The 13,411-nt window shown below is 31.2% G+C and overlaps 1 protein-coding gene across 1 annotated transcript in view; it reads left to right on the forward strand.

The window, feature by feature from the left end:
• Positions 1-1,721: 1,721 nt before the first annotated feature.
• Positions 1,722-13,411, forward strand: part of MSBP (membrane steroid binding protein) — a 51,100-nt gene continuing 39,410 nt past the window's right edge. The window contains exon 1 of the mRNA XM_072530399.1: positions 1,722-2,173. Within this exon, the coding sequence (XP_072386500.1) occupies positions 1,873-2,173 (301 nt within the window). The 5' untranslated portion in view covers positions 1,722-1,872. The remainder of the gene's footprint in view (positions 2,174-13,411) is intronic.

A 13,411-nucleotide genomic window follows, 5' to 3' on the forward strand; every position in this document is an offset into this window, starting at 1 on the left:
ATATATATATATATATATATATATATATATAAAAGAAGTACTTGTGACTCGTTTGGAACAAATATATAACTGTTTTGGATGGGTTGGAGTCAATAATAGGGCTATTGGTTAACTATTTTTTTATTCTCGAGCTTTCAATTGTGTTTACAATTATTATCAAGAGCTAAAAAAGACAAAATACTTACAAGGTTGAACTAAAAAGAAAAAACAATTTTTGTTAACTTACCAAATAAAAATTAGTTTAAAATACCAAACTAATTTTTATTTGGTAAGTTAACAAAAATTGTTTTTTCTTTTTAGTTCAACCTTGTAAGTATTTTGTCTTTTTTAGCTCTTGATAATAATTGTAAACACAATTGAAAGCTCGAGAATAAAAAAATAGTTAACCAATAGCCCTATTATTGACTCCAACCCATCCAAAACAGTTATATATTTGTTCCAAACGAGTCACAAGTACTTCTTTTATATATATATATATATATATATATATATATATATATATATATATATATATATATATATATATATATATATATATATATATATATATATATATATATATATATATATATATTTAAAGCTTTTATAAATAATAGCCAAAGAGGCAAGCAGAATATGGCAACGTGTTTAGATATGTCAAATCTGAAATCTTCATTCTACATTTTGACATTTGTCATTGTATAGAGGTGGTGAGACTATTTCGTGATGATATGATAATTATGAATATGTATTATTTTTTTTTACAATAACTTAAGAAAATTATCTCGTCTTAATATGAAATTAGACCGTAAATATTTTCTTGAGACTTTTTTTCACATCGTCAGCGTGTGCACATACAATTAAATTTATGTTGAAGCATCATACTGGTATAATTCGTTATTATTTGTTTTACCGTTTTACTATACGCATAACGTGGCATTAAACTGTGCTACAATACTAAGTTCTATGTATGTGTTATTATAATTGTAAAAATAAACAAAATTTGCTACATTATTTTCATTTGAAACTCTGTAAATTTTCCTGAGATTTTATTTAACTAAATCTTCTTCTTTTTCGCGTGCCATATCAGAATTATCCGACGTTGACGATCACCATTGCGAAGGCTTCTCGATCTTCTGCAATATGGAATAATTAATTAACTAAATCATTAAATCAAAATTCGGAATATTATTCTAAAGTCATGAGGATGGAATAGAGGCAAGCGCATATTGGTGAAAAATTTTATTTTGTATATCAGTGGTTACTTGGATTGCCACTTAATACCTACTTGGTAGTGAAATCGCTCTATTAAAATAGAAGGGAGACGATTCAGGGACAGAGATATTAGAGACAAACTTAATTTATAATTTAAGATATAGGTAGACCAACGAACAGTAAGCAAACCAAACTATGACATAAACAATTGTTTACTAAAATGTCATTTCTTAGGACCAATTCGTTTGTTTTTAAATGCACCCATTAGAATCATTTAGTGGTTATAGTTATAATGCAACCAATGCACCTAAGATCTACCTTAGAATACACTTGTTGCAAGTTGTGCACATTAGACACAAAATCTTTTACTAATACTTATCTTGTTCAACCGAATATATTCGATTAAATTAAATCTTTTTTAAGCTTTCCTTGAAAGTTGTGATCTGGGATGTGGCCGTATTTCTATATCAGCGACAAAATCACAGGTCGTGAAATATAGCTCATCTCTAATGTATAGACAAGTAAATATTTTCCTTCAGTCGTAACCTGCTGCTGCTGACGAGCTGAAATCCTCAAAAATTTAAAGTTGTAACTTTATCAATTTGTCAATCTTATAAGTCAAAACTTCATCAATCTGTGATTCTGCTTTATCAGCCAGCACAGTAATTGTTTAGAAACATGGATTATTCAACACCTACACCCGGTTTATTGACAAATATATTTCTGCAAATAATGCAGAGTCCTTTAAATATTGCCCTCGTGTGTATTATTGGATTTCTAGTGTATAAAATTTTCAAGAGTCGAAATAATGATATACCCGTGCGAACTACAGTCGTGGAATTACCAAAAATGAAGAAAAAAGACTTTACATTGGAAGAATTAAGGAAATATGATGGTAATCAACCAGATGGAAGAGTTCTTGTAGCAGTTAATGGAAACGTTTTCGATGTTACTAAAGGAAAACGCTTTTATGGTCCAGGTAATATTCATTTTATTATAAAAATATTGGTGATGTCATCTAGCTTGAATAGATAGCGTTAATTAACACCCGGTATAATTGTAATTTAAGTTATTGTTAATGTGCTACTTTACTTTTAATTACATTTAAGTATATGAATTTAAACCCATTGCTTAAAAGGTAATCAGGTTTATGATGAAAGTAGGCTAAACCACAATAATTTACATTTTATATGAATGGTTAATAAGATTGATAATTTTTAACACTGAACACAATACTTGTCCTATGCATTGTCATAAGAAATATAATGTATGAATTTCACTATAAAATCAGATTACAAAGAAAATATCTTAGCCTATATCCCTACAAAATACAAAACCATTTGGAAAAGGTTGTTATAAATCACATAAAATCAAATGTAACAACAACTTTTATTTAAGGTACACAAATCAGAATTGAAGGAAATAACATCAGAAAAGAATTCTGTTTTAATTTGAAAAGGAAATGCAAAAATCACTTGAAATTCAACTTTAACATAAATTGAATATCTTAAATATTCTTTAATATCAAGTGCTGATACCAAAAGATAAAGATGACTTGATTTAGATGACTAGGCAAATTCAAGAAACTAAATTAAAATAAAGAACAATATCATAGGCCTAACAAATCAAATGAGTTACAAATAATAGATAGATTAGAGATAATAGGTACAAAGCATAAACAACTTCTACTGGATACAAGTATAATATTGTTTGTTGTTTGTTTGGGTTTATATGACTGCAGACACTAAATCCATTCGCCATTCTTACAATTTTTTCGTTAGACATTGTTTCTTATACAATCTTATCCTAAATCTATTGATATAGAGTAGTATTGATCTCTAATACATACTTAGTCTTTTTTTTGGTTATTTGTTTCTAGTTTTTTTTTCTATTAGGTGCTTTTTCGTCATTTATATAAAGTATAATATTAAATCAGGGAGAAAGGCATAGTGTATACTCGATATGATGAAGCCAGTGCCAACTGTCTAGTAAATGTAGTAATTATTTTTTGCTACATTGGTTAAATTTTGATCCACTGGCAGTGGCTGGAAATTACTATACAACCGAGCATACATGCTCATAGTCAATATTTAAACAAACATATTTTGATACCAAAATGTGACAATGTAATACACAAAACTTCTTGTATTAATATTGTACACAATCATTTCATGTAAGTTTTTGTTATACCATTTTCTTATATCATTTTATGTTATAGTCTAAAACAGACTTAACATTGTGGTCTTAGTGTGGTGATCCTAACAAAATTTCCATTTGTCAAAAGGCATTGTCAGATAATTTGGGTGATTATATATATATTCAGTCATCATTCATGTGTATGTATCTAACTAAACATACTTACTGTACCACTTACATAGGTACACATAATTCTCTTTCTCTCAGTGTAATGGAGTCTTGATTTGAGAGCAACACTATATAGAAATAGCAACACTATATGCAGTCAACTTTTTTAACATTCTGTGGAACAAATTTTAACAGGTACAAGATAAACACCCCGATACACATAAAAAATGTACATAGTCCTCTGATTGAGTATGTATAGAGCAAACATCTATGTGATATCTACTCAGTCAATATCTCACACATAGGCTGTAAACTCTGGAAAGAAGTATTTTGCCTAAAGGAAATTACAAACAAAGAAACTTCCTCCAACTAAATACATCAATTATCGAACATCTCAGTCATACTCTAGATCATACAATCATACTTTGGGTGTAATTCATGCTCCCTGAGCAAAAAAGCATCTGCTTACTTTTCTATGATGTATTGTCAGACAGCTAATAACCTCTCTCACCGACCTTCCCAATTGTGCCAGTGATGCACCCACTATCCTGGAAGGAACTCCATTTTTTTACTGTAGTAAGAACAATAACTCACTATGAGCTTTGCTCACGCAATGGGAGGAACATTTTTTTTGTAGCTTCCTAATCTTACTGTTCAATTATACTATAGGGAGGAACAGCCACAGATCTTTTCAGCCCAATGCATTTCATAATTAATACCATAAAAGAAACATTAGAAAAAAGCCATTTTAAATGCTCTATTTGATTGTTGCCATGAGCTCCTGTGTGAGGCTTTACTAATTATTAAGTAAATTCATTCTTCGAGATAATCACTTCTTTACATTAGTTAATGTTTTTTGTTTACATCTTTTGCATGATTATGCACAACTTTCAATTATCTTGTTTATTAGTTTTATTATGTTTATGACAATTAGATACATATGTTACAAAAGTATCAAAAAGGATGTTAGGTGTTTTAGATTACTTGTGTTTTAAAGAAATGAAATAAGTATGTGTAAAAGTTAGGTTATGTTTACATTAGTTGTGAATTTCCTGTGTGGGAGTGACTAAGCATTCAAAAGAAGGAAGGCTTATTCCATGGGCATCTCAATTATGCATTATACTATAGTTGTTCCTACTTTATTAACAGCTGCACAAAAAATTATGTTTCAGGAGTTTATAGATTTTTTAGTCCCGAAATGATTTTTTTAGCTTTTTGGTAAACTATATTGTGTTATAACCAGTAAAATGAAGTTCATGCAGCAAAAACTAGAATATCTGGTTATTGTTATGGAAAATGAACAGCCATATTTATGGGCTGCTGGAATGAAGAACCCTATGGAACTTTATATTGAGTGTGACCCTGGGGATGATGAATGAACATTCAAATAAAAATTCATTACAACCATATATATCATAATTTTTATATTTATTGTCAACAGATGTCTTGAAAAAGATTTGAAAATAAATTCGAAAGCTTGACAGTAAGCCAAGTTTTCTTAGTCTTGTGGGCCAAATAAACTGCATCCTCAAGAATCGTCACTTGATATATATTTAAGAAAATACATTGTTTGTAGTGTTTGTGCTGCATTCATAAATAAATTAAAAATAAGCCACCTTTAACCTTATTAATAAACAAGATACTGAATATAATTAATTATATTATGTTTGATCTTGAGTTTTTTTTATTTTTTAATGATATAGACGATAGTTATTGACCTGGTATTAAATCATGTAATAAATAGAGAAACCTGTTCTTCTAATCAAGTAAATATTAAGAAGGAAAAAAATGGATATGGTTTTTACACTCATTTTTATAGATATTTAGGTTCGACTTATACAAGGATTGGCCGCTCAAAAGAATCCCCCTTAATATTTGGCAATCCATTCATTGGATTTTGTGAAAAATCTGCTCAAACTGGTCTACAAACAAGGTACACACCTTTAATTTTAAATACACATCTTTTACACATCATAGACAGATATTTTGCTGGAGAATTCAGGCATCCATGATTTTTTTTTCATATTAATTCTATTCTTGTGAAGAGACAGAATTTATAGATGTGTCTATGTTTTGCTAGTGTCATTTTCAAATTTTGCAGACATATCAAAAACTACATTAAAACGAAATTTGCAGCATTAATAGGAAAGTTTATTAAATTTAACATAAATAAAATGAACTTAATTTGTAATACACAATAAGTTTGTCAAATTATATTAAATAATTATGGGAATATACAATTATTCAAATGTTTATTTATAGGTACTGTTATTATTTCTTATGTCGAAATAGTTACATGTGAATTTATCAATTTATCAATTTATTTCAATATTGTGTGTGTATGCTAATCAAATTCCGGTATCTGTGACAATGAATGAATCTGCTTCTTTCTAGTGCAATGGACTGTGTAGAATCTCTAGATTGGGTGGTCAGCGTTTGTTTACACTGGGGGGTGGATATTTACATAAATTGGAGTGTCTCGTACAACGGTTATACTAATACTATGTGTGAGTACGCTAAAAATAGCTTCGCGGTTCTTAAGTGCGCTAGGGGCGGTGTCCACAGGTTCGTATTAGTTTACGTATATAAGACCATGCACACCCTAATTATTAAATATTTAAATCTAAAAGGAAAATAGTAAAGAAATACTTAATACAAAAATAAAAATATGTGTAGAGGGACGGAACAAAATTCATAATTTAAATCAGTTTACTCATCAGCTTAATTAAATGTTAAAAATAATATCCAGTTAAATCAGAAGATCCGTTGTGATCCGAAACCGTTCATTAAGGTATCGCCTTACGTTTATGCTATAATCTGGAGGTGTGCCATCTTGTTGGAAAAATAAATCATCCTTTGAGTACATATTATTATTTTCGATTATATCCCCTAATAATTCAAGATATGCTTCTCCGTTCAAATTTTCTTGCAAAAGGAATGACTCAATAATATGATTTCCATAAATTCCTTCCCATACATTTAATTTCAGTGGCTTGGATAGTGTTTCGTGGAAAACTTTGGGACTTTCATCAGCCCAATAACAGCAGTTGTGTCGATTTACAGTACCGTTTAGAAAAATCCTACATTCATCTGAAAAACAAATATTAAATTGAAAGTTTGTATTACTATTTATTTTCTGTGTTAATCTCACAAAACAGTCGGTCAGATAGCCAAGCGGGTCAGGCGGCCGATTCTCATTCGCTTTACTGTCGAATGGTTAAGTTGATGTCGGTTCAAGCACTGGCTCGGTGTACAGAAAAATAAAAAAAAGCTAACGCAGCAGTTTAAAATTCTAAAAACGAATCTGCGGGTTACACTAGAATATGCTGGTGTCTGATCGGCCCATGGTGAAGCAGAACTCTATTCGCTTGTCTGGATCATCTTCATTTAAGTATTTCCTATAACAAGTGTATTTTGTAGGGATGGAATTTGTAATGTTTCAGTACTTTGTGGACAGTAGTGCAGGAAACACCACATTCTTGAGCTATTTTTTTAGTTCTGGAAGTTTGGATCATACTTTCCAATTCCAATCATATTATTCCAAATTAATATTACATAAAATTGCTATTTCGGCCTTTTCAGTCCTAATATTTTTTTCATACTATCTTTTTTTATCATATACCAAACCAAATTTTGTTAGTCGTAGGTTTGTCAATAAATGAGATTTTCGCTTACTTTAGAGTAAAGTATGTGTATTTTTGACAATAACGAAAATTTAATTATAATGAAGAGAAGATCTTTTGAAGTAAAATAAGTTTTAAATATTCAACATTATTTATTTACAAAAAAAACTATTTTATTCAACATTTTCTATGCGATTACGTTGAAAATTTAATTTTGCACTTTAATGAAATCCATTTAAAAATTATAAATTTAAGTAAACGATTCTAAATAAACTTTTATGTAAAAATTTACTATTATCAAAGCAATTATCTTTTAATTTCTATTATACACTGATAACGTTTAAATTGCTTAATCATCAGCTAGTAAAGTTGTAACAATGCATTTAAATGAATGACAAACTAATTTATAATTTGATAAATGAACAATTATTATCCTCAATTTACTCTAATGCGTCCATATATCCTCCATATCTGTTCGTACATCTAATCGTTCTATCACAATATTCTCTTACGACATTCCTAACCATAGGGGGGTTATACTAGAGTTCGTTCACTAATCCCAGTCCATAAACTGTCTAGTAGATTTAGGAATTTTTTTTGCAGAATTAGTTACATTTTGACAGACTATACTGTACAACCAAGCACACGTGCTCATAGCCAATATTAATTGTAAATAAACAATTATTCTCATGCAGTTTATTAAAAAAATAAAATGCGTAAATTAAAACAATAAATGAAATGTTTAATGCTTACATTTTTTAAATTATATAATCCTTTAAAACTACTTTTAGCGCCAGAAAGCGCCATTTTCTCAAATTGTGGATTATGGTGCTTTCTGGTGGGAAATAGCATAAACTATCTACAGAATAAATCCCATTAGTCTGTTAGTAACGGTTAACCAGATATATTTAAAAAGACCAAGTGCCTTTCTTCTTATTCTGGATTTTGAATTTTGCATAACTAGACCAAGCGACCCATCAGCCTACTGTCACACCTGTTTAAAATACTCACCAAAGTCATAACTACTCGACTAACAAGGAAATTAGACGAATACCAACCATATGAACAGGCAGGTTTTAGAAAAGGCTATTCAACTTCCGATCACCTGTTAACCACAAAAATATTAATAGAAAAATGTAACGAATACAAGTTTCCAGTTTTCCTAGCATTTGTAGACTACGAAAAAGCTTTCGATACCATAGAACACACGGCCGTAATAAACGCAATGCAAAATTGTAGAATAGACAGCAGATATATTAACTTAATAAAAGAAACTATGAACCAAGCTACAGCTACATACTACCTAAATGAAAATGAACACACGAACCCTGTACCATTAAACAGGGGAGTCAAACAGGGAGGTACTTTATCACCCAAACTGTTCACCTTTGTTTTGGAGGACGTTTTTAAAAACCTAAATTGGAAATATAAGGGAATAAACATCAATGGCCGCTACCTCAGTAATCTACGATTTGCAGATGACATAATCCTGATAGCTACTGACCTAAAGAAATGCAAACCATGCTTTTAGAACTACATACGGAATCTTCTAAAATAGGACTGAAAATGAATTTAAACAAAACAAAAGTCATGCACTCCGAAGACACCGTGACAATAATAAACGATAAAATTATAGAAAAAGTTGAAGAATATATATACTTAGGACAAAAAATAATACTAAATAGGGAAATCCAAACTGAAAAAATAAAAAGAAGAAGAAAGTTAGCTTGGGCAGCATTCGGTAAACTGAACTATATACTCAGAAATCAACAAATTCAATTACATCTTAGATCTAAAGTTTTTGATGCATGCATTATTCCGATATTAACTTATGCGGCACAAACATGGACAATCACAAAAAAGAATATGAATATACTTAGAGTCACTCAACACGCGATGGAAAGAGCAATGCTAGGTATATCACTTAAGGACAAGAAAACAAACACATGGATAAGACAGAAAACCAAAGTCACCGATGTGGTGCAAAAATCATTAAAGTTGAAATGGGAATACGCTGGACATGTAGCTAGGAGCGATCTAAACAAATGGCACAGATCAATTTTAACCTGGAGACCATACCAACACAAAAGACCCAGAGGCAGACCTCCTATGAGATGGACAGATGATCTGAAAAGGACTGCCGGGAAAAATTGGCTACAAGTAGCGTACAATAAAAAACAATGGAAAGGAAGACTTGAAGAGGCTTATTTTCAGATGTGGACGTGAATGGCTAGATGAAGAAGAAGAAGAAGAAGAAGACCAAGTGACTAATTTTGTGTATTAGTTTTGCATGAGTAGACCAAGCGCCTCTTGCGAGCGTACATACGTACATAAACGTTGTTGACAATAACTTGTTGAGGCGTTTAGGTTAAGAAGTAGTGTCAGTTATTGCTTAAATTTTTCTATAAAATAACCTGTAACAAACCAAACCCCTGACGCTACGCCTATGGAGCCTTCAACTTCTAAACGAGAAACAAGAAGTAACATTATTCCTCAGCAGGAACAAAAAGAAGAGTAAATAACATTAAACAGTGAAGTGATAAAAAACTATTCGCCCATGGGAAGACAAAAAAAGGAAAAATACGTAAGTACTTAAATAAAAGTCGCAAATCAAGAAAAAAAAGTTGTATTCAAAATAAGAGTTACTTCACACAGAGAAATGTATGTAAAGAATCAAAACAGTTCCGTATGTATCTTTGTATAAATGCAAGTGTTTGGACAAGATTGGTGTGGATAATGCCAAAAAAGAATTTGATAAGTTTTACTTACAATGATGAATCTCATGATGTTCAGAGAGCTATAATTTGTTCAAATATTTCCGAAGTCCCAATAATGCGTAAAAGAACAAAAACCAGTAACAAAAAATATACTACAAGGATATACACAATATCCGCTGTGACAGTGTGTAAACCTTTCTTTTTACAGACCTTGAGAATATCAAGTTGCAAAGTCAATGCAGCATTGAAAGCTATGAAACGTCCAATGGTTGTTCGAGATTGTCGTGTTTAAAGTGGAGGTCATAATAAAATTAACGATAATCGTGTACAAAAAGTAATTGAGCACATAACGAAATTTCCGAAGTACAAGTCACATTACAGAAGAGCTAACACAGAAAGAGAATACCTAACAACAACATTAAGTAAAATGTATTAATTATATATTGAAGAAGCATATAATGATCCTGTTAAATTTTCGTTTTACAAAAAAAATATTTTTAACACGATTTAATCTTCAAAGAAAAAAGTTGAAAAAAGATACTTGTAGTATCTTTTTCTATCTATCTATCTATCTATCTAAGTTAAAGGAAGAAAAAAATATACACTTAGAAGAAGCTGAAAATGCACAATCTAGAAGAAAGCTAGTCATGAAGATGAGCAACGATCAACCAGAAGTGGAAACCTTTAGTTTTGATTTAGAAAAAACTCTTTCTCTTTCGTGAATTCCAACAAATATCGTATATTATAAGCGTCAATTATGTATTTACAACCTTGGTATCCATAGCGGCAAGGATAACAAAGGTCATTGTTATGTTTGGATAGAAGGTGAAGCTGGTCGGGGAAGTAGGCAGTTGTCTTAAGAAACACTTTGAAGAAAATGTTACTTCTGCAAAACATGTAATTTTGTGGTCAGACTCTTGTGGCGGCCAAAACCGCAACATCAAAATAGTTTTGATTCTAAAAACGATTTTGGAAACTTATCCTACCATTGAAAAAATTAAATTATGCTATCTCTTTCCTAGTCATAGTTTTTTACCATCAATCATAGTCATTTACAATGATAGTGATTTTGGAGATATTGAAAATGGCATAAAATTTCAACAACGTTTATATATCGTTGATGATTACCTAAACGTGATGAAGAAATCCCGTAAAAAGAACCCACTAGTAGTTCACAGAATGAAAAAAGAAGAATTCGGTGGAACAAAGAAGTTGGAAACTATGATTACGAACCGTAAATCAGACATAGAAAACAGTATGGTAAGCTGGCTTAAAAGAAGAGAAATTAAAATAAGTAGATCTTCACAAGAAACTTCAAAAAGGACGGCCCGTTGCAATGCAATCCCTAAGTAACCACTTGATTCCTCTTTGGCCCACAGGCAAGCCACTTTATGTGCCTAAGCTTAACGACTTAAGATCTTTAATGCACCTAATACCAAATGATGCAAAACCTCTGTATCGCTCCCTTTTCAGTAACAATACAGTAGAAGATGACATTGACGGATTTGATGGAGACTTAGACTTTGACATACGAGATGAGTAATGTTTATTTACTATTTTCATAATATTCAGAAAATTGTACCTACTGTTAAGACTGAGTTCAAGTTTTTTTATAATTTTGATTAATTTCTTAAGTAATATAAAATATTCAAAACAACGACTTTTATTGCCATACCCAAAAAGAAAAAATAGCTTGTGGCCTACTAATCATTCACTAAAAGTGATATTTTAGTTACGCATCACTAGACCAAACGACCTCCATGTCGCTTGGTCTATACACAATGTGGCGAAAATCGTAAGTCGACCAAAATCCTTTTTATTTTTATTTTTTTCGTTTTTCTTTAACATTAGCAAGTTACTATTTCGCACTTAGAGAAAACATAAAAAACTGTCTCCGAAAACAAAAAATTACGACTATTGTAACATATACTGAATTTTAATAGAGTGAAAACTTTGAAGTCAAATATCTCAAAATCAATTTTTGGCGCTTGGTCTGGTGATGCATAATTTGGAGGGAGGTAATAAACGGGCGTAGGCTTCTTAACTAGTCATAACAAGGGACGTAATGGTGACAGATGACGTTACAGCGCCACTGTGACAGATAATTTTAAATGGGACCTAATGGCAAGTGATACCTCGTTTCCAAAAACCTTTGTTTTTACGTCAACGTCAATTTTTTTGACAATTAACCAGAGGCGAACGTTAGAACATTTATTAATTAAATGGGAAACTACAATTATTTCAATATACCTATTCAATCATACTAATTTTGTTTGGATTTAAAATGATTTTGACGAATAAATTAAATAAATACTAAAATTCTTGTTTGGAATTTAATTAATAAAAATTCTACTGTCCGCCTTTGGTTATTTATCAAAAAAGTTGACGTTTGTCAATTCTCTAGTTGTTTTTCGTTTGCAAAAGCGTTTATAGCTCAATATTTAGTTTCTGTTTCTGCTTAGTTTAGTCAATTCAAGTTTAGTCAAGCTGTTTTTAGTTAGTTGTTCTTAGTTAATATTTAGTTTAATTATTGTTTAACGAGACGTTTAAATTTTTACAAAGGCAGAATAATAACGTCTTTTCAATGAAAGGTACCATGATCGCCATACATCGAAAGCTTATTTGAGGAAGCTTCTTCAGAAGTTTAAACAAACAGGTAGTGTTCAAGATGTCAAACGATCTGGTCGACTAACAATTAGTGATGACAAAAAAATTGACATAATTCCAGAAATGGTAGTGAACCCTACTTCTACAGCCCAAATTGCATCTATCTATGGAATCAGTCAAAAGGCAGTACACCGAGTGTTGGCTGAAAACAAATTTCTTCCATACAAATTAAAAATTTTGCACAAATTTCAGATGATGACCCCGACCGAGGACTTAAATTCTGTGAAAATATCTCCAATAAAATTAACCAACAGCCCGATTACATAAAAACAATTTGTTTTAGTGACGAAAGCACTTTTTCTCTCAATGTAAATGTTAACACACACAATGTGAGGTATTGGAGTGACACAAATCCTCACGTCTTTCGTGAAACACATACTCAATTTCCAAAAAAAAAAAAAAAATGTTTGGGCAGGTATTTTGGGAAACCACATAGTTGTGACTGTTTTTCTCAATACTAACTTAACCGGTGAAGTATATCTGCAGATGTTACAAAATGCAATTGAACCGTTAATACTTGAAATTCTGGAGGATAATCCAGATGAATTCGGCAACTTGGAAATAACGTTTCAACAAGATGGTGCTCCTGCACACCATTATGGTGCAGTAAGACGTTACCTAGATGAGGAATATCGTGGTAGATGGATTGGGCGACGAGCTACTATAGAATGGCTAGCTCGGTCACCGGACCTCACACCATGAGATTTTTTCTGTGGGGATACTTGAAATCTAAAGTTTACGCTACAGCACCCGACAATATTGACATTTTGAAACAACGAATTGTTGAAGAATGTAGGGCAATTTCCCCCGACACATTTGAAGATGCATAGCAAATTATAGTATGCGAAACCGGTCGCTGGTGGTAGAATAAATTGATTGTGAGTAAGACTTATTCTTATTTCTCTT

Source organism: Diabrotica undecimpunctata, chromosome 4 (assembly GCF_040954645.1).
Source record: "Diabrotica undecimpunctata isolate CICGRU chromosome 4, icDiaUnde3, whole genome shotgun sequence".
Lineage (NCBI taxonomy): Eukaryota > Metazoa > Arthropoda > Insecta > Coleoptera > Chrysomelidae > Diabrotica > Diabrotica undecimpunctata.